Source organism: Melopsittacus undulatus, chromosome 4 (genome assembly GCF_012275295.1).
Source record: "Melopsittacus undulatus isolate bMelUnd1 chromosome 4, bMelUnd1.mat.Z, whole genome shotgun sequence".
Lineage (NCBI taxonomy): Eukaryota > Metazoa > Chordata > Aves > Psittaciformes > Psittaculidae > Melopsittacus > Melopsittacus undulatus.
In genome coordinates, this window is record NC_047530.1 from 89719009 (window position 1) to 89743874 (window position 24866).

The window sequence follows — 24866 nt, forward strand, 5'->3', positions numbered from 1 at the left end:
GGCGAGGGCAGGGTACACAGTGCTGGCCTGTGGCCGGTAGTCCCCAGGAGTGGGGGTGCCTGGCAGTGCCGGATGTTGTGCTCGCTGCCAAGGCCAGGCGGGCTGGAGGGAAGTGTGTGCCAAGGTGGCAGGGTGGGGGGACGAGGACTCAGCTGCTGCCTGGCTCTGGGGGGGGGCGTGTGGCAAGACCCCCGGCTCCCCGCCGGCAGCGTGGGGCAGGGGGCAGCCATGCAGGGTCTCCCTCTGCGGGGGAGCGGCTGGAGCAGGAGGTTTACGGAGCTGCACTAAGTGACGCAAATGGTTTGAAGCCCATAAAGAGAGACGGTTTTATGTAAGACGACTATATAAAGCTCTGCTGTTCTGCCATTGATGAGATATAGGCCTTTATTTATAGAAGGCAATGTTTGCGGTGCGAGCGCTGAAAGCCAGCCAGGGACCCACAGATAGGGCGTCGAGTCATTTCACATGCAGCTGTCGTCGACACTGTTCACACATTAAAGAAAAAAATTAACAAGTTTGCAGCCAGTCAGGTGGAAAAAACAATAATTGTTGAAAACCGTATTTCCCCCTTTTTCCAATAACAAATAGCTGGAACACTGCTAGGGAGGCTTGGGCTTGCTGCAGAAAGGATGGGCTGAGGCTCCAGCCAGGCTGGGTGATGGAGCGGGCAGGGGGAGGCAGCCAGGGGTGGGAGGTGAGCCCAGGCAGGGACTGCAGGGGCTGCTGCCAGCACCCAGCTGGCTGGGAGTGCAGGGAGACCCTGCCTGGCCATTTATGTATCCAGGACCAGAATAACAGCTCCTGGGGGCAGGGACAATGAGGCCAGCAGAGCAGCACGGCCATGTGTGTGCTGGGGGCTGTGGAGTGGAAGCAAACAGGAGCTGAAGGTGCTCACTGCATGGGGGGCTGTGGATCAAGCCCCGCTGAGTATTCCTGCCTGGTCCAACATTTCCTCTCCCTGCCTGTGCACACAGGGATGCTCTAAGGTTATTTCTTTGCCAGATGTGGCTGGATTTTTACTGGAGAGCAAGCAGCAAGTCCCTGTGGTCAGAACGCCCTGCCAAATTTTGTTTCATGCACGAAAGGAGGAAAAACTTCTCATGATTAATTGTGCAGTAGGGGAGAACATACATCTCTCTAACCTGCTCCTTGCTGGTTGCTGGCCTTTTCTCCCAAGTGGTGCCCCAACATGCAGCCAGGGTGGAAGCTCATCCCCAGGGTATGCTCCCTGCTTGAGCTGCATGGAGAGGGTGTGAGGGCAGGAGGGTACCAGATCTTTGCCACATCCTAATTCTGCAAGGGAAGGAAAGCCAGGGAAGGCTTCACAGTGGGTAGCAGTCAGGCTCATGCTTGAGCAGCCCTGGCAGCTCCCCACACGCTTTTGTGGGTGGCTGTCCCCTGCGTGCGCTGCAAAACCTTCCCTCTGTGCTCTGAGCCATGCCCCAGTGTGCTGCCCTAGCAGCAGTTATGGGCAGGATGCTGTCGGCCCCATCCACTGCAGCTGTACCACCGAGCCGGAGGTGAGGATGGCCCTGCCGCTGAGCCATGCTGCCAGTCTTGGGGGGCTGGACCCACACCCTGACCTGCTGGGGCTCAGGGCTCCCACATGTGCCTGCCCTCTCCCTGGGAACCATCGTTGCCCAAGCATCTGAGCCTCCCCAGCCAACCTCATGCAGGTGGGGGGCCCATCAGCGGAGGCACCCCCAGCTCACCATGCCCCTCTCTGGGCACAGATGTGGACCAGAGTGCACTCTTCTGTTAAACCTGCCTAAGCTCAGCTGGACTCGAGGTTTTAGTCCAGCTGAACAAAAGGTTCCCTGCTGATTGCCTCTGGAAAGGTGAGCATGGCAAGAAAGCCAGAGGCTGGGAGGACCTGTGGGTGCTATGTCCCAGTGGAACAAGGGCTGGGGACCCCTGTCTGTGTCGGGAAGCTCAGCTGGGCTGGAGAGCTGGGTTGGCCCCTTCCCATGGTGGCTGTGAGATAGAGAGCAGGGGCTGGGGGCATCCACTGGCCTACTGCCAGCCACCAGCCCCTGGGATGGGCAGAGTGAGAGGGGAGAGGAGGCACACACCTCATCAGAGCAGAGCCCCTGATTAATCACCAACTGCCGACCCTCCAGCCAGCAGCTCATTAGCACTTTAATTCCTGGTGCTCGGTGGTGGGCTGTGCAGAGGGTGCTGTGGGTGCTGCAGATGCTGTGCGTGCTGCAGAAGCTGTGGGTGCTGTGGTCAGGCACAGGTGAGGCACTCCAGTGGCAGTGGCTGCAGTGGGCAGCCCCGGGGGCAGGAGGCATGCTCATGTCTCCTCCTGTATCTGTCTGTCCCCTGGCTGTGCCCAGAGCATCAGAGTCCCCATGGTGTCACAGGGCACGCAGCAGCTGTCAGCAGTGTAGCGGCCATGGTGAGGTGTTGCACTCACCTCCCCAGGGATGTCTCACCGGTCTGCCATGTCGGGGGAGCAGTGGCACCCCACACATCCCCCTGCTGTCCTGTCCCTCTGCCACCTGCACCCACAGGGCGGCAAAGCAAGAGCTGCAGGTAGCACCCATGTCCCTGCATGCACCGTGGTGCCCCTGACACAGGCTCTTTCCTGACCTGGGTCTTTTTCCTCCCAGGCCGGGGCTCAGGCTGGAGCCCCATCCAGGGTGCTCAGCTGGGCCAGGGGAGCAGAGCATGAACAGGAGGGAGGTGAGTGCCCCAGGAGAGCAGACACCAGCTGTGGATGTTGCCCGTGGGCCTTGTACCCCATCCTAGGCATGTAGAGGTGAGCAGTGGGTGTTTGCAGCTCAACTGCTCCCATTTGCCCTCCAAACCCTGCTGTGCCCTTCACTCACAAGCTGCCTTCCCTGCAATTTTCTCACAGCCCAAGGAGGGACTGTGTGGCAGAGGGAAGCATCTCAATCTGTCTTCAACACCCCAGCGGCTGGAGAAGGACAAGGCAGGGGTCTGTGGGTGCCCTGCTGGGGGGGGGGGGGGGGGGGGGGGCAATGGGGCAAAGAGAGATGGGGTGCATGTAGGGGCAAGCCTGGGCCCACACTGGGCCTGTGACTCTCATGGACAAGGCATGGAGCAGCCCACCTTCCCGGGCAGCACAGGACCCAGGGCATGATGCAAATCCAGCTGAGACTGATGCAAGTATTAATTATGCCCCAGTGGCTCAGCTCCCACCTAGCCAGGAAAGATGGGTTTGCACTGGTAGTGTGTCCCCTATGCCTGTCCCTGCCAACCCAGACTGCTCCCACTGTCCTGCTGTGCACTGTGCTGTGCTGGGTCAGCTCTGCTCTCCTGGACCCATGTCACTCTCTGGTCCAGGAGGCAAAGCCATCACTGAGCAGGCAGGTGACCAGTCTGAGGCAGGAGCAGTGCAAGTGCTGTCAAGGAGCCTGGCATACCCAGCTCTGTGGTCCTGCTGATCAGAAAGGGTCTGCAATCACATGGACTTATTATGGGCAGAGGTTTGCAGTGATTCCTGCCCTGATAGGGTGGTGCTGGTTGCACCAGGTCGTTGCTCCTGCCTGAGGGCAGAAGCAGATTACCAGGGACACTCAGCCAGCTCTCCCTTCCCAGGCACAGTGTATCACATTCTCATTGCATCCCCATCCCAACCTATTCCACCCCATACTGGACACGGGTCCAGTGAGAGTTGTGCTGTCCTTGGAGCCCCCGTGCATGTAGCTATGACAGCTGCTCTGTCCCTGAGTGCCTGGCTGATCACATCTTGGTGGAGTTGCTTTTCATAGACAGTTTTTCAGGCTCTGATCCCCTGCGCTGCTGCCGCCGCTCTGACATCCTGTTTCCTTATCGTCTGACATGACCTTAATTAACTCCCTGGGCTGATAATGCTCTGGGCTTCTCCTCCAGGAGCTGTATCTCCACATCATGTCCTGCCTCACCCACTCAGAGACCACCACAGAGGCTGTGCAGGCAGCCTGGAGCAAGGGAGAAGGGGATGCATAGCGCAGGGCAGTGGTAGCTGGAGACACTGGGATGACATGGATTGGATGGGGCAGTACTGGAGGGGGTGAGTTGGTGCTGCATTGAGAAGATGCTGCAGGGAAGATGCTGACAGAGTGGAGATGGCTGTCATGGTGCAGAGGTGGGGGTGAGGGTTAGGGGGCTATGCTGATGCCTGGGGCAGGCTGGCATAGGCAGTGGTGCCCGTGGCATCAGCATCCATCCCATGCAGGCAAAGGTGCTGCGCAGCAGCGTGGAGGGGTCTTGGCTCCCCTTGCACTGCTGCAGGTAGGGCAATGGGGCTGCTCAGCCAGGAGCCCAAGTGGGGGGCTTGGTGGCTGAGCTGTCAGGGACCCATCACCCCAGGGAACTGCCAGCCTGCCCAGCTGCCCCTCTGCTGCCAGCCGCACCGATTGAAATGCTGGCACCAATGACTTTTGTAGCCACTTTATCTCCCACACTCAGCAAATATTGGCAGAGGGGAGATGATTTAATAGTGAGGTTTGCAGATGGGAATCACAGCATGTGAGCCCATCGGCTCCATGCTGTGAGGCAGCCCAGCTCTCTCTGCAGGAACCGCTGCTCGCCAGGGCCGAGAGTGGCATGGGCACAGCCCAGGACCAGTGGGGCTACTCCCAGCACTGTCTCCCCAGACTGGTTCCCAGTGAGGCACTGGCCTGAGCTTCATTGTGTTGCAGCACATCTCATCCTCCGACACAGGCAGCTCAGGTCCTGGAGTCCTGAGCTCACACTGAGCCCAGCTCAGTCCCTGCTTGTGGGTCCTGTCACTCAAATGCCACCAGACCTGGAGGCAGCTCTTCCTCAGCAGCATCTGGAATGATGCCATAAGCCCTGCAAAAAGCAGAGGGTGCAAAATGTTCTCAGGTGGTCTTCTGTGTGCTTGCAGCCACACAACCCTCCTCCCAACAGCTCATAGTCTCCAAAATCTTGGTCCTGCCCATCTCAGCTGCTCATCTCCCATCCCTAGTCTCCTAGTCCAGACAGCAGGTAGAATATGTGACCACTTGTTCCTGTGGCACCCATGAGCAGGGTGCAGTTTGTCCCCTCTGCTAGTGCTGCCTGCAGACACAGTGGGAGCTGTGTTTTCCTGAAGCTGGGTGTGCAGTGGAGACCACAGTCACTATGGGAAGTGTGTACAGATACTCCTGCTCACAGCATGTGATGTATGGGCTACTGCATGCAGCACACGGTCCTGGGAACATGGCGCTGAGCATGTTTCCTCTGAGCAGGGGAAAGGAGAGATGGTCTGAAGGACAGAGATATGAGCTGCCAGTGCTGCTCCCCAGTGTATGAGAGGCAAAGGGGGCATGAGGAAGGGGATGTAGTCCCCCAGCTGCAGGGGCAGGTTGTCCCATCCCATCCCTGCCAGGAGACATCCCTGCTCCCACAGCAAGCCCTAGGAGCCAGGAGGAGCCGAGGGGAACACTGGTGAGTTCCTGAAGACACCAAGGACCAGCACAATGACACTGTGGCTCAACCATTCAGAAGCAGACACTTGGGAGCCCTGAGACGCCTCCTGCCCATCGCTGCCTCCATGGTGAGCAGAGGATGGGGAAACAGGGATACAGGCTGTGGGGTTTCCCCTGTCCACTGGTGCCTCCTTGCCTGCCCAGCAGCCCCACGGAGGGAGTCCCTGCCAGTGCCGGGGCTTGGGGGCTCTGTCGATCAGCCCCTCCGCCGGGAGCGTGCAGGCTGGGGAAAGCCAACCCCTATCATGTTTGTTCCATTGATTTAGCGCCGCGGAGAGGGTTTAATCAGCCTTTAGCCTGCACGCTCCAGCATTAAGAACAAATCCATTAGCCATGAGATAACCACAAAGGGTTGCGCTGAGGCTGGATGAGGTCCCAGCGCCTTCAAGATGCAAATTGGCAATCAAAGATCAAAGCCGCGCAGCTCCCTAATCTCTACTAAAAGGGCTCAGCTATTAACGAGCCCTTTCCCGCTGGGCTGTGATCACCCCACTTCACTCTGGTTCTGGATGTGCTGGCGGGTTACACCATCACCCAGGCTGTCCCCTCTGAGCTGGCCCTGGGGAGGAGGGTGCAGCGGAGCTAGGGCTGTTTGTTTGTGTGTTGTTTCCTTTGGTTATGACATGCTGGGGTCAAATTTATGTTGGTGGAGAGACTGGAGCTCCCAGCGTCATTTGAGGTGGTTCAACGGCTGGAGGGAAGGAGAAGGAGAAGAGGCGGCGGCTGGCATGGAGCAGGGTGGTGGGGGAGCTGCGTGGGGCTTATGTGGTGACACTGGAAACAGAGGGGATGCTGGCAGGTGGCTGCCCCTCATGCTGCTGAGGATTTAGCCTGGTTCAGCTCCTGCCTGGCTGCACCAGGTGGCTCAGAGCAATCCCTCTTGGCCCCAGGGAAATCAGTGCTGAGGAGCATGGCAGGGGGGCAGGCAGCAGGGTTTGGACGAGGAACCAGGGCAGAGTGGGGAGCCTTGAAATTCTAATTTTGGAGCTATTTATGCCCATCCCGTGTCACCCTGGGGCAGAAGGTGCACAGTGCCCGGCTCCCATAGCCACCCTGCGTGCTTCCTTGTGGTGCTGGGGTCAGGCTGCAGGCTGGAAGGCCTCCCCCGTCTCCCTGCCCAGGCTATCCTGCCTACAGTGCCTCCATGCACAGCCACCCCAGCAGCCCCACAGTCCCAGCAGCCCCACACCACATAGGATTGCTGCAAGGCCACTGAGCTGTGACTGGAGCAGCGCTGCCAGCACCGTCAGCAAATCTCTAGAAGTACAGATGTGTGTTCTGCTCAGCCTGGTCCAGCTTGGGGACCAGCATCTCCCCGCATCCTGCTGCAGTGGTGAGAGGCTGAGTGAGGCACCCTGTGACAGGTGGGCAGAGGACCCATCGGCCCTGGCAGTGGGGAGCAGAGGGTCATACTCATCTCTCTTCCGGTCTGGGGACCCACTCTGCCAGTGGCTGCTTGGCAAGATGCTGCTTGTGGCTCTTAGGGCACCCACAAGCAGGCAGCACAGTCTTGCAAGAGAAGCAGAGAGTGAGGCCCTGGCAGAGCCTCAGCCAGGGTGACAGTATATCAGTGTAAATCCATCTGTAGGCAGCAGGATAACCCCTGTGAAAACCCAGCTAGTGTGCAGGCTTCATCTGTGTTCTGTCAATGCTGTGGATTTACAGACAAATGCCATGGCTGGAGGGACCATGTCTGTGCCAGCACCTGCCTGCTCCCAGGAGGTGTCCCCCACTCTGTCCACCCCTACCCTGTGGCTGCAGGAGCTGCAGGTCCAGGTCACAGGTGACTCAGCGACATGAGCCATGGTGTCCCTGATGGGATGAGCAGAGAGAGTGGAGCTGGTCTGGTACCCATAGGGGAGCACCTGGATGGGTGAGGGTGAAGGGAGGGGGACTTGCAGGATGAGGTGGCATTGTTCCGCCTGCTATCCTGACCCTTCTGTGTCCTACTTGCAGTGTCCCACAGAGCTCTGCCTCCTCCATCCACCTATGAGCACATGAACATCGTGCAGGCTGGACCACCCCACATGAGTGGGGGCAAAGACCAGGAAATGTGTGAGTGCATGTGTGACATGGCAGTGTGCCCCAGGGCTGTGTGATGCCAGGCGTGAGCAGCACCATGTGTGAGACAGTACGCTCTGTGGGTGCAGTCTGTGTGCACACACATCCGTGTGTCTGTCTCTGTGCAGCCGCCCTGCTCCATCTGGGAAGCAGGGGGGATGTTTGTGCCAGGCGTGGGGGTGCTGATGTGGGCCCCCCAGCGCAGCGGGCCCGGTGGAGGCTGGGGCTGAGCTGTGGAGCGAGGCGGGCTGGCAGTAGCCGCTGCCCCAGGCCAGCGCTCTCCGCCTCAGCTCCCGCATCTCCAGGCGTCGCGGCCCGCGCAGCCGTGGGAGCAGTAATGAGATGGAGCAGCAGAAGGACGGCGAGATAAGGCTGCCTGCGCTGCCCCAGCAGATTAAACGCTGGGATTAAGCAGGCGGTGCCAGCTCTGCTGCCTTTTTATCTCGTTGCTTCTCTCCTCTTATTCTCCCGCAGTCGATAGTGAACGGTCTCCGAGCTGTCAGCAAAGGAAATTGCTTGTTAACCCTTTGGGGACGGGTGGCACAGCACTGCCTGCGCTGTTGCTTTCGAAGAGAAGCATTCCCCAGGGGCCGGGAGAGCCCTGCCTGTGCTGAGCAGGATCACCGCGGGCACTGCGTACCCTCTGCATGCCTCCCCGCAGTGCCCGGCATGCGGAGGGTAGCAAGGCAAGGCCCCCGGCATCCAGGATCCTCTCATACCTCTTAGCCAAAAGCCACCAGCATCAGGCACTGATGTACATGCAAGGCAGGGGACATCCTGCAGCCCTGGGGTCTTTGTAGAACAAAAGCAGGCAGAGGCTGCCTGAGCTCCACAAAGGAGCCCCCGTGACGCTGTGACACCGGGGGTGCCACCGCTGTGACACTTTTGGGTGTCCTTTGTGCTCCCTGCTTCTTCCAGCCTACAGAATGGATGGGCTCAGTGCCACATCTCCACCTGAAATCACAGCTGGGGGTCCTTTTCTGGTCCTGAAACCAAGCAGAATGGACCAGCTGTGTCTGCACAGCAATACACATGGTGCTGAGTCTCCTCTGCCTGCCAAGAGGAGCCCGCTACCCAAAGCCATAATTATTGCTCTCTGTATGTGTGTGTTTTGTTGTGTTTGCGGCAGGGAGGCTGAGCTGCAGCCCATCCCAGCGCTTATCCGTCGCATGCTGTGCTGTGTGCCCAGCGGCAGTGTGCCGGGCACAGGGGTATCTGAGGATGGGAAGCAGCTGGAGAGCCAGAGGGTGCACAGATTGATAGCATGATTGCTGCTAAGCACAGTCCAAAACCAATCCTGCTAACCAGGTTAGCAACTTTGGCGGTACAGCTTTGGTGCATCTTTCCAGTGACACTGAGCACCTCCTGGCTCTGCCCCCCAGCTTTCCCTATGTATCTCCCAGAGGAATCAGGAGGCAGAAACATGGGGCAGAAACCTCCTGCAGCCCCAGCACCCAACCCATATGCTTAGGGAGAGCTCGGGGTAAGTAGGCAACACATTCAACATCTCAAGAGAGGCTTTTATGGCTGCCAAAAGCCCCAGCTCCTGCCCCCCTGCTCTGAACTGCAGCACACCTTCCACCTCTGTCAGCAGCCCTGGCACTTCATCTTTTGCAATTCCTTCACTTGCCCAAGTGACCCTTTTGGTTGATGCTTTAAAGTGCTTGGTGCAAGCAAACCATATGAAAGCACAAGCAGCTGAGAGATCTGGAGGTAGCAGGTTAGCCTCAGCTGGGATGGTCCTGACCTGGGTGGGATGCTGGCCCATGGCTGCTGTGGGATGGAGAGGTCAGGAGCCATGTGTCTGTGCTGGCCAGGGACCTCACCAGGACAGTGTGCAAGCCGTGAGCAGCCGGAGCTGAGGAGGCTGCTGGTGAGCTGGAGCAGATGCTGTGCTGGGCAGCCGGCAAGCAGTGCCCGAATCTAGAAAGGAAACCAGGAGCAATTGTCATGTGCAGGCTGGCAGGCTGGAGGCTGGGAGGGGATGGGATTGCTGTTTATAAATACATCAAGAGAGTAAACACAAGGGGGGGAAGAGAGCTATTAAAACCGAGGGACAATGCTGGCATGAGAACAAATGGTACAAACTGGCCATGAATAAATTTAGTTTGGAAATGAGGAGCTGAGTGAGATTCTGGGATGAATTTCCCGAAGGAGCAGCAGCAGAGGAAAGCACAACTTTGTGATGACACTTGCTCTGCCACCAGAGGCAATTGTGTGCTGCCATGGCTGCTCAGTGGGGCTGAGAGGTGAAGACCAGGGGTCCCCAGCCCCTTGCCTCAGTGTCAGAGCCATCCAGGCTCCGTGTGGTGCCAGCAGTATGTCCCCATACAGCTCCTGCCTCGGTTGGTGTAGGACTCCTGGGGCAATGACTTGCATGGATTGCACTTTTCCCGGCACACGGGTTAGGGTGTGCTGTCACAGATGCTGCCCAAATGTCCCCCCCTTTACAGATGTCACTGGCAGCACTGGGGCAGATGCACTGGGAAGATATGCGCACAGTGCATCCCTCTGCCATGCATCGCATCCCTATGCTTCAGACCTGCCAGTAGCAGGGAGTCCTGCTCCAGATCCTGCCTCTTCCTGGGGGCACTGGGCCGCATGCTGGCCCTGGTGCTGCAGCCTGGCAGTGACCTGCTGGCCCTGCTCAGCGCTGGGGACCGGGTGCCTCCTGTGGCTCTGCCTGGCTGGCAGTGCAGCCCGCAGCACAGCTGAGTACTTGGTATTCCAGCAGCGAGCCTGCTTGGCACGAGAGGGGCTCTGCCAGCACCATGCACCCATGTCTCCGCTGCTGGCTCCAGCCTGGCCATGGGGCTCAGCTGGCACAGGCTGTCCTGTGGTGCAGAGAGACACATCTGTAGTGGCAGGAGGGGTACTGGCCCCTCTGGGATGTGCCCACAGCATTCCGCAGGCCCCTGCCACTCCACTGCAATCCTTCCTCCTGGGGAAGTGGGTTGGGCACTGCAGAGGATGCTCCAGAGCTTGGCACTTCACAGGATGAGAGAAACAAGGAGCCCAGCCCACAGCTGGTATGCCCTGCTTGGGGCTGAAGATATCCTGCTCTGCTTGGACCGAGGGTGCAGAGCCCAGTGCCTCATGGAGGTGGGAGCCTCGGTCCCACAAGCAGGGCTGCATCCCGCAGCACTGGGCAGGGGGCTGCACTGAGGTGCTGCTTGTGTGGAGGATGGTCATACTGTCACCGGAGCTGGGTTTGAGCCAAACTGGCGCTGTTCCCCAAGCCCTCCTGGGAGCGGAGAAGGGAAATGGTGCGACCATGCATGAGAAGGGACGTTTGCAGCGGCAAAAACATCCCACTGGCTCAGAAAATTGCTGCAGAACTGGGCTTGAAATGAGTTGAAATTGCTGAATCCAAGCGGATCTCATATCCTGGGCAATTGCAATGCTGGCGTCAGCACTCCAGCTTCCCTCCTGGGGCACCCAGGCAGGGCCTTGATGTGCTTTGTGTGGGGAGCGGGCTGCTGGGGATGTGGTGGGGGGCTGCCATGAGAGGCTGTGGGCACAATGAGGGGCTTTGGCAGAGCTGTGCTCTGGGGCAGAGACAGCTGCAGTAGGGGCAGGAGCAGAGCAGGGGCAGCATGGTGGGTGTGCCATTGCCCCAGCTCTACCAGTGTCGCTCTGGTTTGTCCCCAGCTCCTGTGCCATGTCTTCTGCCCTGTGCCTCCAGCTGCCCAGGCTCACTCAGAAGCAGCATTTCCCATTTTGGAGGCTGCTTTCCTTTATACCATAGCCCTGCCCATGTTAATTTGGTCTCTGGGCTGGGGTAGCTGGGGATCACCCTTAAGGTTACCCACAGACTCGCATCCCTGCCAAAACCAGAGTGGGAACACTCCAGTGTCTTTCCTGTCTTCATTCCCATCATACCCCAGTGATGACTGTTCTCAGGAGGGCCTTTATGTTGAGTGCTCACTCCTGTGTGATGTGCCCATGCCCAGGGCCTGCCTGCCAGCTGTGTGATGCAGAGGCGATGTGGGAGCAGATCTGAGTGTCCCAGTGGGGATGTGGGAGCAGAGCTGGGTGTCCCAGTGGGGATGTGGGAGCAGGGCTGGTGCCCTGGGCATGCAGGAGCAGGACCCACTGGCACTACACATGCCACAGCTCATTTCTCTTGCATGAAAACATTTGGCTGGAAGCTTAGCACGGCCTCTTGTCTCCTTGGAGCAATCAGGATTTGTCACTGCTCGCAATGTTTAACGTCGTCTTCCAGAGGCTAAATACCATGGGGAGCCGTGTAAGCCGCAGAAATACCTGCATGAGCTGGGATCAGCTGGAGGATGGCACAATGGGCTGGCAGCGATGGGGATGTGGGACTGGGAGTGCATGGGGCTGGTCCTTGTGCTCACAAAGGTGGGCTGTCATGGGCCAGGGTGAGGATGCTGGGGGCCAGCATCCTTGCTCCCTCGGGGCTCCTGAAAGCAGGGGGGCAGGACAGCAAGCCCCAGAGGAGTGGAGAGGACCTGGGGGGATCCCAAGCTGTGTGGGGTGGGGAGGAGGATACAAGATCCCCCAGTGATCTCTGGCTGGGATCTGCCTGCTGAGGTACAAGCAGCTATTCCTCTCAAGGTCAGCGTCTCTCCACAGCAGAGAGCAGGGAAACGAGGAATTGTATTAAGAAATTCCCTCCCTAATGGGGTCTCCCCTGCACAGGAGCATGGTGCAGGGATGCCAGTGTGCAGTGTCTGAACAGGGAGACCTATACATGATGTGGAAATCCTGCCATCCCATCTGGGAAGCTCCAGCACCCATGGGAGCCTGGCAAGTGGAGCAGAGTACCCTGGGGCCTGTGCCCCAAGTGCTGTCCTCAGATGGACATATGTACTCCAGCCCTGCAGGGCACTTTTCTGGGTCAGCTGCAGGGAGAAAATCATGTTCCCAGTGCAGGCAGGCTCTCCTCTGCCCTTCCTCCTCCTCCTCCTCACGTGCTCCCTCTTACCTAATTGAGTTTGTCATGCTGGAAAGGCAAAGCCCTGCAGGTCTGTGCTGTGCTCTCTCCAGCACGATTTCACAGCTGGCCTTGGCACCCTGGTAGCCGACAAGTGAGTAACTCAGCTGGGCCCCTGCCCTCCCCACATGCCCACCGGCCTGGGGCTACAGTGGACAAGGCCACCGACACCGCTGGACCTTCTTCTCCAGCCCTACCCAACACTGGGCCGTGTCACCAAGCTGTTTGTCCCCACATGCCCCAGCCTCTGTACCATGTCCCCATCCCTCTCCTGACTCCAGGGTGATTATGATGCTGCCCAGAGATGTCTGAACCGACACGAGATGGAAGCGTTCAGAGAAATGACATTTCCTCCAGCCTGGGAAGCTCATCCTCCGTTTAAAAGAAAACTAATATAAAAGCTGCCCTGGTGTGCAAGGTGCTGATGGTATCAGACTAGCAGCCTCCGGCTGCCAGAGCCACAATAAATCTCAGCAAGAAGCCGAGCCACCTCTAGCAGCCCCATCCAGACATGCCGGCACGGGGGGAGGGGGGGGGGGGGGGTAAGCCGTGTCCCGGGGATGGTGAGGGACACATGGGATAAAAGGGGCAGCTCAGTTTGGGCTGGGGTGACCCACGGGGCTGGTCCCGAGAGCTCAGAGTCTGCTGCTGCGCTCCTGCTCACACTGGCACCGGCAGGACAGTGTCAGGACCGGTGCCTGCTCTGGGGTGTGGGGCCATGCAGGTGGCGAGGGGAGCCCCACGGCTTCACCTTCGTGTTCCCGGGAAGCCCAGCTCTGCTACAGGGAAACACTGCGGCCTCGCAAGAGCATTTGCGCTTCCAGCAGAGCAAGCGGCAGCGCTGGCATCCCGTGGCGGCTGGGCTGGGGATCGTCCTTCCCTGGGACACACCGTGCCTGGGGCCTCCTGTTCCTAGCTGCCCTAGGCCGCCGCTGCCGGCGGCGGGGCCGAGATGCTGCCCTCACCCGGCCTGACAGGACCCGAGGCCCAGGGGGCTGCCCCGGTACCGGGCCGGGAGCCGGAAGCGGTGCCCGGCGAGACCGAAACGCGGTGCCCTGCTGCCCCCTGCCGGAGACCGGCCCCTCGGGGGACCAACCTGCTCTAGTGGAAGGTGTCCTTGCCCATGGCAGGGGGTGGAATTAGACGAGCTTTACGGTCCCTTCTAGCCCAAACCATTCTGTGATTCTGTGCCAGCCTGGATCTTGGCTGGACCCCCAGTATGGGTACAGAGTCACGCCTTGCTCAGGCAGCAAGGCCAGCAGCATGGATGGTGCTGGAGTCACTGCTGAGGCGAGTTGGGAGTTCCCCTCTTGCCAGTCCTCACTTTCGGTGCTGCCCTCATCGTGCCCAGCTGCCGTGAAGCAGCGGGATGCTGCCCTTCGCAGGGGGCACAACAGCCTTACCTCGCCGTAGGGTTGCAGCGTCTGGGGAACCCCCGGGGGCCATCCGGTGCTGGTGCGATAGGCAGGGGGAGCAGCAGCAGTAGAAGATGGGAAACTGCCGGGAGCGTGGTGCTGAGCTTTACAGGCAGCCTGACAGGCTGCCGGGGCCCTGCCAGCCGTGCTGACAGCACGGTGCAGAGACACCACCGCCCCCGCCGCGCTGTGATCACAGCATCACCGTCACTTCAAAGCGCTCGCCGGGCTCAGGGGGGCTCACATGCAGCTCCCGCCCCATGGCTCTATGCCTCCTGCCCCACAGGACCTAGATCCACTGGGGTCCTCAGCTCCAGGGCAGGGGATACCAGTGTACAGCACTTGGGACTAAGGTACACATGTGGTCCCGAGCACTGTCGGCAGGAGACCATAGCCCCTCAGGCCTGGCACTGTCTTGACCCTTTGGGGCAGGGCTCCCAGCCCCAGAGAAGACATGCCTGGGGATCCCGGGGGAGAGCAGGGCCAAGGCACAGGACAGTGGAGATGAGCTGGAGCGCAGCATTTCTATGCACAGGCCTCACACAGTGTCAGTGGAACAGCGAGTCACCATCCAGACACAAGTGCTCACCACGCTGGGGCACTGGGGCTGCCAGTTCCCTCTGCCCAGGGTAACACAACACCCCCAACCCCCCTTTCCTGTCCCAGCCCAGCTCAGGGAGGAATTTTCCATTCCCGAATGGAGGTTGGGTGAAGGCGTGTTTGTAGCAGCCCCCTCCTCTCTCCCCCCCATCGCCTGTCACTGGAGCAGCTCTGGAAGGCGCCTGCCACGTTTGTCTCTAGGTAGATGCAGAGCAGAAGCCTCCCTGGAGGGAGAACTCCCTGTAGGGGCCCTGGGCAGCCTCGGGAGCAGTCTGCACCCCACTTTCCAGAGGAGCTACTCTGCCTGCAGCCATGCCACTGCCCCTTGCCTGTTGCCAGGACGGAGAAGCCCTGACAGCGGCTCAGGATGGAGGCGTTGCCCAGTTCACCGTCGGCATCCTGCGAGCCACCAGGATCCCCGGACTCCACTACATGTGCACCCGGCCACAGTCCCGCCTGCGCCGCCTGCTCTGGAGCCTGGCCTTCCTGGCCTCCGCAGGGCTGCTGGCCACCGGCGCCACTGACTGCCTGCACCACCTCCTCTCGCGCCCCGTGCACACGCGGGCACGCCTCACCCGAGCCCCCCAGCTCCGCTTCCCGGCTGTCACGCTCTGCAACCCCAACCGGGCACGCTTCCTGCACCTCACCAAGCCCGACCTCTACTCGGTGGGGCAGTGGCTGGGGCTGGCCTGGGCCAACCACTCGCTGGTGCCCGAGATGCTGGCCGTGCTGGGGGAGGACCGGCGCGCGTGGCTGACGCGTCTTGCCAACTACTCGCGCTTCTTGCCCCCTCGCCTCTCCGAGCACACCATGCAGAGCTTCTTCCACCGCCTGGGCCACCAGATCGAGGACATGCTGGTAGACTGCCGCTTTCAGGGAGAGCACTGCGGCCCCCAGCACTTTGCCCCTGTGAGTTCTCACCTGGCAGGGGCAGGATAGCCAGGCTGCCCCATGGACTCTGGGAGAGATGCTTCACATCCCCCAGAAAGGGCAAAGGGGTGGCAGCATGGGAGGGGGAGGCTTAGATGAGCCTTTCCATGCTTCCTTTCTAGCACTGCCAAAGGATTTCAAAGGGGTTCCTGGACCTCATCTTGCTTGCAGAACACCCTGCTTGCTCCCTCACCAACCCCCTTTCTCCATCCTCAGGTCTACACACGGTATGGTAAGTGCTACACATTCAACGGGGACCGGAGGAACCCGCGGGTGACCCGCCAAGGTGGCATGGGCAACGGGCTGGAGATCATGCTGGACATCCAGCAGGAAGAGTACCTGCCCATCTGGAGAGAGACGAGTGAGTGGGGCAGAAGCATAGGCAGGGCTGAGAGGGAGGGCTGATGTGCAACCAGGGCACACTGGTGGGGGGTAATGAGACAAGCAGGCACTGGACCTGTGCTGGGTGGGTGCAGGCATGCAGCCCCTCTGTCCTTCTCCTGTAGACGAGACGTCATTTGAAGCTGGCATCCGGGTCCAAATTCACAGCCAGGATGAGCCACCCTATATCCATCAGCTGGGCTTTGGTGTCTCGCCCGGCTTCCAGACCTTCGTGTCCTGCCAGGAGCAGCGGGTAAGGAAGGACACCCACAGCCCGTGGAGGTGTCTGCAGGCACCCAGCCCAGTGCAGCCCTGCAGTGATGCCCCTCTCACCCTGGCAGCTCACCTACCTGCCGCAGCCATGGGGGAACTGCCGGGCCAGTGTGCAGGGGGAGCAGACACTGCCCGGCTATGACACATACAGCATTGCTGCCTGCCGCCTGCAGTGTGAGAAGGAGGCCGTGGTGCGGAGCTGCCACTGCCGCATGGTCCACATGCCAGGTGAGGGGTGTGCATGATGGCATGGGGACACCTGCCCAGGGCTCGCTGGCCTGCTACAGCCTACACCAAATGATCATCCTTGCCCCATCCCTCTCTACCCAGGGACCACCTCATCCTCTCCACATGCTGGGTCAGCCCCTGTCCTACCCTTCTTACACCCCAGGTTAGCCTCTTCCCTATCTGCCTTTGTACCCAGGGGCCACTCCTGCCCCAGCCAGTCTGCACCCAAGGGCCACCCATCCCATGCCCTCTGCATTCAAAGGCCACCTCTGCCCCACTCCCTTCAGGGGAGTGCATCAAGGGTGGGAGGCAGAAGTGGGCCAGACTGTCACCCCCCTAACCAGTTGCTTCTCTGCAGGCAATGAGTCCATCTGCTCCCCCAACGTGTACATCGAGTGTGCTGACCACACGCTAGGTAGGTGAGGGGGCAAGTGGGTGGCTGGGGGCCAGCTGGGTGCCCCCATAGAGGTGGCTGGGGGGATGCGACCATGCCAATGGGTGCATGCCCCCAGACGCGGCAGTGGAGGACAGCCAGGAGCGCTGCAGCTGCCCCACGCCATGCAACCTGACCCGCTATGGCAAGGAGATCTCCATGGTGCGCATCCCCAATAAGGGCTCAGCGCGCTACCTTGCCCGCAAGTACAACAAGAATGAGACCTACATCCGGTGAGTTGCTGGTGCTGGGATGTGCTGAGGGGTGGGCAGGAGGTTGGGATCTGGGGAATCCCCACCCCACTCCTGCCAGCATGCATGGAGTGAGTCCTGCCACACATGGTTCTTTCAACATCCTCTGCCCAGGGATGGCTGCCACTAGAGTATCTCCCTGACACGTCCCTAATCTCCCAGCCTTTCTGATAGCACCTCCCCACCCTATGGTTCCTCCTGGCCTGGGACATACCCCTTCTATGTCCGCACCACACCATCCTGAATAACTAGAAGCACTTAAGAGCTGGAGAGCTGGGGGACAGGGGAGGTTGGGGGGCAGGTGTGGTGGGAGAGTGACCAGCCCTCCTTGCTGACCATTATGTTGTCCCCACAGGGAGAACTTTCTGGTGCTGGACATCTTCTTTGAGGCACTCAACTATGAGGCCATTGAGCAGAAGAAAGCCTACGACCTTGCTGGGCTTCTCGGTGACTTCCCCAACCTACTCACGGGACCCTGGGGTGGGGAGCTCTGGGTCCCAACCCCAGAGGACGTGGGGCTAGTCAGGGAGGGACGACAGAGGGCAGGAGCTGGCCAGAGACTAGCTGAGGGATGGCATGCTGCTGGCTGTCCCCTGCCCTGCATGTTCCTTGCTCTCTCTGTTCTGCCATCCCTACCCCTCTGATCACACTGTCCTTCTCCTTCTGGCAGTTCTGGCACTGCCCACAGCCCCATACGCCCACCCCAGGCTCCCAGTGTGTCTTGGTGACCATCTCTTTCTCCTCCCCAGGGGACATCGGGGGACAGATGGGCCTGTTCATCGGTGCCAGCATCCTCACCATCCTGGAGATCCTGGACTATGTCTATGAGGTGTGCCAAACCTTCTGGGCTGTGTCTCAGCAGTGGGAGTGGGTGAGGTACAGTACAGAGGCTGGGCTCCCTGTGGAGGGAATGCAGTGTATGGGCCACCTCAAGGGGCTATGACGGCCCACAAATCGGGGAATGCCCAGCAGGAGCCACTGGGAAATCCTCCAGTATCCCTCTGTGACCTGAGGACAGGGAAAGTGTAGGCCAGAGGTGCTGTCCCCACTGTCAGCCCCAAGTCCCCCAGGCAAGGAGGGGAGCAGGTGGCAGTCCGTGCAGGCTGGGGTGCCCATACATGGGGTGCCATCCATGTGTCAGTCCAGGGCTGACCCTTTGTCTGTATCCAGGTGATCCGGGACAGGGTGAGCCGGGTCCTGCGACGCTCCAAGTCACCCCTGAAGAAGCCCTCAGGCAGCATAGCCACACTGGGACTGGAGGAGCTCAAGGACCAGGTATCCCCATGGGGCTGGGCTGCCCCCGGGTGCTGCAAGGAGAGGGCCTGGGCAGTGCCTGTCCTCAACCTAGGTGGAAGGGATGTTGTCCCAAGAGCAAGGAACAGCACTGTTTCATGTTTGGTGTCCTCAGGCTGCAGAGCCAGGGCAGCCCCTGAGTGGCAGGGAGCTTGGTGCCCCCAGGGTCTCTTGGGAGTCTCCTGCAGACAGGCTTTGCTGGGTGTGGGTGTCTGGGGGAGCAGGGTGCATGGGATCTTTGCACACCCCACTGCCTGCCATCCCTGCAGAGCCCCTGCGAGACGCTGGGCCGACACGTGGAGGGTGCCTACAACACGGGCATCCTGCCCAACCACCACCACCGCCACCACTACCCTCACCAGGGCGTCTTCGACGACTTCGCCTGCTAAGGCCAGCTCGGGACTGGGGGCAGACCCCCGCCACCCCCCTCCCCACCGTCCGCATGGAGAGGGACTGCGGCAGCGGGTGCAGCGAGCACAGGCCCCTGCCTCCCCCCACCACTGACAGGACTGGCCCGTGCTGTTTGCCCCCAGCAGTGCTGCCAGAGCTGCCGAGGCACTGGCATTGTAGTCACCCCCCAGCCCTTTTGCCTGTCCCCTCCACTTGCCCCCAGCACACGGGCCCAGCCCCGTCTCAAGCACATGGCATGGAGGGGAATGGGCACACTGGGACAGACTGGGGGAGCAGTGGGGTGCAGGGCAGAGTGCACAGCATTCTGGGGGCAAGCTGTGGTTCCTGCAGGACCCTCCAAGCCCTTCCCATCTGGCCCTTTCAGGGTGGCAGTCTCTGCCCTGCATGGTCCCCCCCAGGAGAGAGACGTACCTGGAGCAGCTTTCCCCCTGCCCAGGGACCACACAATTCCCTCCTCTCTTCCTGCAGCAAGGCAGAGCAGCATTGCAGGCCATGTCTCTGAGCAGCACAGTCCCCCCAGCCAGCTCAGGGACACCCCACCTGCAGCCACACCTGCATGGCACCACCACTGTGACACCCTCAAACATCTGCCCACCCTCCCAACCTCCTGCAGCCTGCTACAGCTGCAGCCCCCCGTTGCAGTTCCCATCCAGACCCCTGCACTGTGACTGCCCTCCCCCCCACCCCCCAGTGTTGGCCCCCGGTAACCCCCAATCATTGCAGCACTGCAAACCTACTGCCCACCCCTCTCTTGCCCCAGCCCACTGTACCTCCAGCCCACCCGTCCTCTCCTCACCCAGGTATTGGCCAAAACGGCTCATCCCTTGGTGCAGCCACCAGGCCCACCCAGGTGATGCAGGGGCGTTCTGCCCTTGCTCCCCTGCCTGTCGCCCCTCTCTTGCACTGTGCACGTACCCCCTGCCACTTGCCTACCCCCCGGGTGCTGAGCACCCGCTGTGCCTCCCCAAGTCTGTACACGGTTAGGAGGGTGCCCTGTGCCCAGCACTGCCCAGACAGCCACAGCCCAACCCACTGGCCAAAACCTCGGCCAGGACCAGCACCCACAGCTCCTGCCTGCCCAGAGATGGCAGGACCCACGGCAGGACCCACAACAATCCCTCTGTCCTGTTGGACATTGCCTCTTCCCCCTCCACTGTAGCAGACACCAGCGCAGGGCAAACTGCCCCAAAATATCTCAGGAGGGGGGGCAGGCTGGCAAAGCCCCCCTCAATACACATACACAGCATAGAGGGGGACCCCAGGGCAGGAATTTGGGACCTCTGTGGGAAGCTGGGTTTGAGCCAGGCTTCCCCTGGCACTGCCAATTTCATCCCCATCCTCGGTGCCCACAGACGGAACACGGCCGTGCCATGCCATGGCCAAAGCCATACATGCAGGAGAAGCTGTGGTTCTTGAAGCCTCTAAGGCCCCACATGTGGAAGATGCAGGACAGGGACCTGGTGATGTGCCCAGCAGCCCTGGCTCTGGGTATACACAGCCCAGCATTCCCCCCAGATATGAATCCATGTGGAAACATGTCCCCCATCAGTGCAAACAGCTGGTTATGTTGTGTCCCATGTCCTCCGGCATGGGGAGAAAAACAGCAAGCCTCCTGACAGGGCAGGCACAGTGGTACTTTCTGGAAACCCCCTCCAGAGCACCCTGTGCCAGCTCCCCACATGGTGCCCCCACGTCTGCACACAGGAGTGTCCCCAGAGGGGTACCACACATTAACCCAGGGATGTGCCACGACCATGCCAGGCAGCCCTACACCAAGGTGTCTTGCAGTGGGCAAGGGGGTGCAGGATGTGGCTGCCTCCCTGTCAGTGGGAGCAGTAAGCCCTGAGTGGGGAGCATGGGCATGGGCACCACAGCAGGAGGGCTGGCACAAATGTCCTCGTACTGGTGAATGTGAGAGATGTGCACCACTGTTTTATACATGTACAAATGCTCCCTAATAAAGAGGCACAAGTAGATCTGGAGCTGCCTGTGGGGGCTGTGGGGACAGAGAGATGGGGCAGCTGGTCCCACCTCAGGAGAAGGTGGTGGTGGGACCCACGGAACACTTTACAGCCCTGCACTCGTGTGCTGGGCATGGTGAGAGCCGGCGTACCCAGTCACCCAAAGGTGAACATCTCTGCCTGCAGAAAGCCTTGCCCACTGCCAGCTGAGGCTGCTGGTAAAGCTGTTTCAGGACATGTCCTGGGAGCCCTGTAGTGGTGACCTAGCGAAGATCTGATGTGAAGTTATTTTGATCTGTTTCTCTCAGCACCTCTGTTCTCTCATTCAGCAACTTCCTGGTGGCACCTAGAGATGACACCTCCTGTAGGGTCTTCCACCACCTCCAAACAGGATGCGCAGGGGAAGTGACACCAGCATCTCCCCCTGCCTGTGCTCTGCCTGATGTCCCAGTTCTGAAGGTGCTCAGCTGAGGAGGACCAGTGACATGACCCAGATTTAGCACCCCAGGGCCAGCCCCAAACCCCAGCACTGTGGCCCCTCAGTGCCCCTTCCCACACTGTGCCCATCCAAAGGCTATTGGAGAGGGCCACTGCCACCCAGGACTCGCTGGGCTGCAAAGCTATGTCAGCCCAGCCCAGCACTGCTTGAATCACTTGTAATGAGCCACATGAAGTAGTTTGGAGATAATTAGAAGGGGATCCACTATAGTGAAACAGGCCCTTAATTACAACAAGTGCAGCCTTGCAGTACAATTGCCAGGCACCTGACCACAGCAGGACCGGTTGTGCTGACTACGGCTCCTGTCACCGTGGAGGTGACAGCCCCAACAGACTTAGTTCCTGTGGGATGCTGTGCCAGCGCCAGGGAGGGGGAACCAGGATGGAGCAGCCAGCAAGAATCCCTTCTGCCCACAGGACAGACACCTTCTTAGGCACTTCCCACTGTGCCTCCACTACTAAACACCACAATTACAGCTGTTCCCAGGAAAAACCTGTGTTTCAAAGAAAACAAACCATCCAGCTTGGGAGTGGAGGGGCTGGAAGTGAGCTCTGGAGTGCAACAGGCCATGATGCCTCACTGCTATTGCCTCCTCCCCAAGTGTCTCCTGCACAGAGATGCTAGTGGTGACAGGCAGCAACACCTGGAGTGACACACAAAGGAGTGACCCTCAGCATCTCCTGATGACCTGAAGGTGCCAAACTCACTGCTTTGCTCCTGGACATTTCCACAGCTGCCTTGCTCGGAAAATGGACTGGTGCCCATCAGTGAGGCCAGGCAGGGGACACACAGCCCTCATTTTCCAGCAGTCAGCTCCTGACAGCAGGCAAGCAGGCTGGCAAAAACAAAGAGGCAATTAAAATCAAAATCCAACCAAGCTGCCTGCTTCTCCCCTCAGCCCCAGGGCTTTGTGCTCCTGCAGTCTGCCCGTGCCTGGGGCTGTGTATCCCCAGAAGAGATGTCCACAAGCATAGCTGGGTGTGCTCACATCCCCATGCAGGGAAAGCCCCATGGGAAAGCACAGCGCTGCAGCAGCCCTGCCTGCACTTACAACTACTGTCTCTTTCCCTCTTTATCAAAAAGTCCTGATTTCCCTTAACTTAGGAGAAAAGTGAAAGCCCCTCACACCCTCTGGAGGGGCTCGGCAGTGTCTTAGGCTGCCACCCGAGGCACTGGATGCAGGCAAAGCCCACCATTTCCCTGCCTGTTCCTCCTCAAGCAGGAGGAGCTTCTCCTGCCTTAGCTTGCAGTTGGAGTTGTGTCCTGCTCTGCGGCCGGCAGAGCTGCTCCTGCGGGGCAGGCAGCGAGATACCGCTGTCGAAAGAGCACTGTGCTTCCCCCAGCTCTGCGGCCCTCTCCTGGCATGGCCGTGCTTCCTTCATCCTCCCAAAGGTCAGCTATGGAGGTGATGACCATTGCCAGGGCTCAAGTAACTCTGCCGCGCGGTTTAGTGCAGCCAGAAGTGACCCAAGCAGGACTAGAGAAGCAGGATTTGCCTTCTGCACTCACACTACTGCATTTGCAGAGAGGCGTCTGCATGACTGCACAGGGGAACAACTTGAGAGGTGGGGCAGACAGCACAGCAGCAGCTTGGGTTTTCCCCAGTTTAAGTCTTTTTGCTTGACATGGTGCAGGAAGGAGAGGGGAGCAGGCACCCACTGAGCTCCAGCACACCCAGCCTGCCCCTCTTGTACTGCAGGGTGTTTGCTCTGAGCTGGACTTTCACACCCTCTTCCAAAAAACCCACACGTTTTATAGCAGTATTGGTCAGACCTGACCAAGGATTGTGGAACATCCCTGTCTGCTCAGCCACCCACATTAGTACCCTATCTCTTTCAACACTGTCCTTGTCCAGTGCCCTGCCTGTGCCTGCCAGCCCTGTGCAAGCAGGAGGAGGGCACAGCATGATTGTGCCCATATCCCCCTCATCACAGGTCTCTGCCAGTGCCCAGTGGGCTCCTATACTTCACCCAGGCACAGGAAGGTTGTTCTGAGCCCTAGCCAAGCAGGTCAGCCTGCTCCTATCACCAAACTTCTTCCCAAAGATTTTCACATCCTTCCCCTGGGTTTTGGCATGTTTTGGCAATGCAGATAACCTGGCAAACACCAAAGTGGCTTCAAACCCTGTCAGCTCCTTTGAAAGGCAGTGCTGCAAGTGCCACAGGCACTGTCATTTGCTCCTCTGTACATTGGAGGGGGGGGATGTTAAGTATGCAAATGCTCTAACTCAGCCTGGGCAAACAGCAATGAGGAGGCAAAAGCAACTACATCTAGACCATCTTGCAATAATTAAATACAATTCTGGGTTTCTTTTTGCAGCCAATTTGTTTTTGAGCTGGTTTATTATCATTTGGATACTCTTTTAACGTCTAATCACATCCAACTCCTAGGCCTGCTTTCCAGAGGAGAAATGTATCTGCAATCCACCTGCATCCGCCTTGCTCCCTCTGTCCCAGATTCGCATTTAAAGGGAATTAGGGATGCATCTGGGGATCAAAAATAGAAATACTTGGAGCAAGCTAACAGTTATCGCCTGAAATATAATAAATTATATTTAGGCATACACGCTCCTACTCTGTGGATATGAGCAGGAATCTATGAATGAGGTGTCTTCAGGGAAGGCATATCCCACAGCCCAGGGGCTTTCCATGAATTTCACCAAACACTAACAGCCTTGATAACTAACAGCAAGTAGGTTCAGTTAATCTTCCTGGGGACATCTCTTGATATGTGCGTCTCTCAAACAAGTAAAACGTGACAGCCAAAGGGCTGGAAGGAAGAGCATGCAGAACCATGAAAATCATGCCTGGAGCAGGCAGCATGGGCAGGGACACACTCCCCATCCTTGTAATGCAAATAGTAGCTGTAGGTGGTGAAACAGTGCGGGGCAGGACCATGGTGCTCTGCCTGACCCAGAACTGGAAACCACAAGATGCTAAGAAGCCCTGAGATCCAAAAACAGTGAAGCCAATGCACAAAGGTCAGGTCCAACCCTAACAATTCAACATAGTGCTCAGATGTGGTTTCTAGTCCAAGAGTTTCCTTCATAGCTCAATGAACTCAAATGCTGGAGGGCAGAGCTCACTCTACTTGGGCACCCAACCCCAACGGAGGATGCCTGCTCTGACATGGGCCAGGCATTCCCCATTACTCACATGCAACCCACAAAGGCTGTTATGGGGACAGCCCATGTAGTAGGACACACAACTGCCTTAGCCCATCACTGTGGTGCTTTTCCACCTGCAGCTGGGGCTGAGGAGGGCTGGAAAGCTGGTCAGTGGGACCATGAATTTATGGCACCAGAAAGACACAGCATTGCCAAGAGCTCAGCAAGTGGGCACTGGGGCTTCCATGGCAAGGGGCTCAGCATCCTGCTGCAGTGACTGGTAGCAGGTAGTGACAGCCCCAGGGACTTTGGGCATCAGAAGAGGTGCAGGGTTCCTGCTGCGAGCTCCCAGGGGTTCAAGCTGTCTACTTGACCTAGTGCCTGCCAGCCTGTCCATAAGCAGAAGGGCTTCCCCTGGCCTCACTAAGAAAAGGCAGTTATGTTCCATCTCAGCCAGAGAATGTTGCAGGTGGCTTGTGGAAGGCAGCAACCCTGCACGAAAGTGTGTCCGGCCAGCTGCAGCCGCATTTTGTACAAGCAGTCAGCACCAAACATCACACAGACCCCCAGAAGGACACCCAGAAGAGCTGTAGGGAAGAATCAGCAGGACCAAATGGTTA

At 59.1% G+C, this 24866-nt stretch overlaps 1 protein-coding gene across 2 annotated transcripts in view; it reads left to right on the plus strand.

Annotated features, from left to right (window-relative positions):
• ASIC4 (acid sensing ion channel subunit family member 4) overlaps positions 1-20998 on the plus strand; it is a 29008-nt gene extending 8010 nt beyond the window's left edge. The window contains exons 2-10 of one of the 2 annotated variants that reach the window (XM_034061978.1): positions 15627-15771; positions 15917-16044; positions 16133-16292; positions 16651-16707; positions 16805-16958; positions 17332-17423; positions 17726-17805; positions 18147-18251; positions 20971-20998. In XM_034061978.1, coding sequence (XP_033917869.1) covers positions 15627-15771; positions 15917-16044; positions 16133-16292; positions 16651-16707; positions 16805-16958; positions 17332-17423; positions 17726-17805; positions 18147-18251; positions 20971-20991 — 942 coding nt within the window. In that variant the 3' untranslated portion in view covers positions 20992-20998. Of the gene's footprint in view, positions 1-15626; positions 15772-15916; positions 16045-16132; positions 16293-16650; positions 16708-16804; positions 16959-17331; positions 17424-17725; positions 17806-18146; positions 18252-18538; positions 19322-20970 lie in introns of those variants that run through there. The other variant, XM_034061977.1, reaches the window with a different exon arrangement.
• Positions 20999-24866: the final 3868 nt, after the last annotated feature.